Source organism: Penaeus monodon, chromosome 28, assembly GCF_015228065.2.
Source record: "Penaeus monodon isolate SGIC_2016 chromosome 28, NSTDA_Pmon_1, whole genome shotgun sequence".
Classification (NCBI taxonomy): Eukaryota; Metazoa; Arthropoda; class Malacostraca; order Decapoda; family Penaeidae; genus Penaeus; species Penaeus monodon.
In genome coordinates, this window is record NC_051413.1 from 5751628 (window position 1) to 5751873 (window position 246).

General features: G+C 49.2%; 1 protein-coding gene across 1 annotated transcript in view; it reads left to right on the forward strand.

The window, feature by feature from the left end:
• Nucleotides 1–35: 35 nt before the first annotated feature.
• The window catches only part of LOC119591025 (trypsin-1-like), a 2210-nt gene continuing 1999 nt past the window's right edge, over nt 36–246 (forward strand). The window contains exon 1 of the mRNA XM_037939755.1: nt 36–62. Coding sequence (XP_037795683.1) covers nt 36–62 — 27 coding nt within the window. The remainder of the gene's footprint in view (nt 63–246) is intronic.

The following is a 246-nucleotide window of genomic DNA, read 5'->3' on the forward strand; positions in this document are numbered from 1 at the left end:
TCTGTGGGATTTAACTTTTCATAAATCGAAGTCAAATGTATGTCATTAAGCCTATATATCAGGCAAGTTGCGAGGCTGTGGCTTGGAATGACGTGGGCGAGGCCCTTTAAAACGGCTCGGACAGGATCCTGTCTTCACTTCCCGGCTCTCTTTTCCTCGAGGCTCAGCTCTCTCGTCTCCTGGGACTTCCTACTGAGCGCCAAAGTCTGCTAAGGACTTCCTTCTTTGTTCTTTGGCTTCTGACCC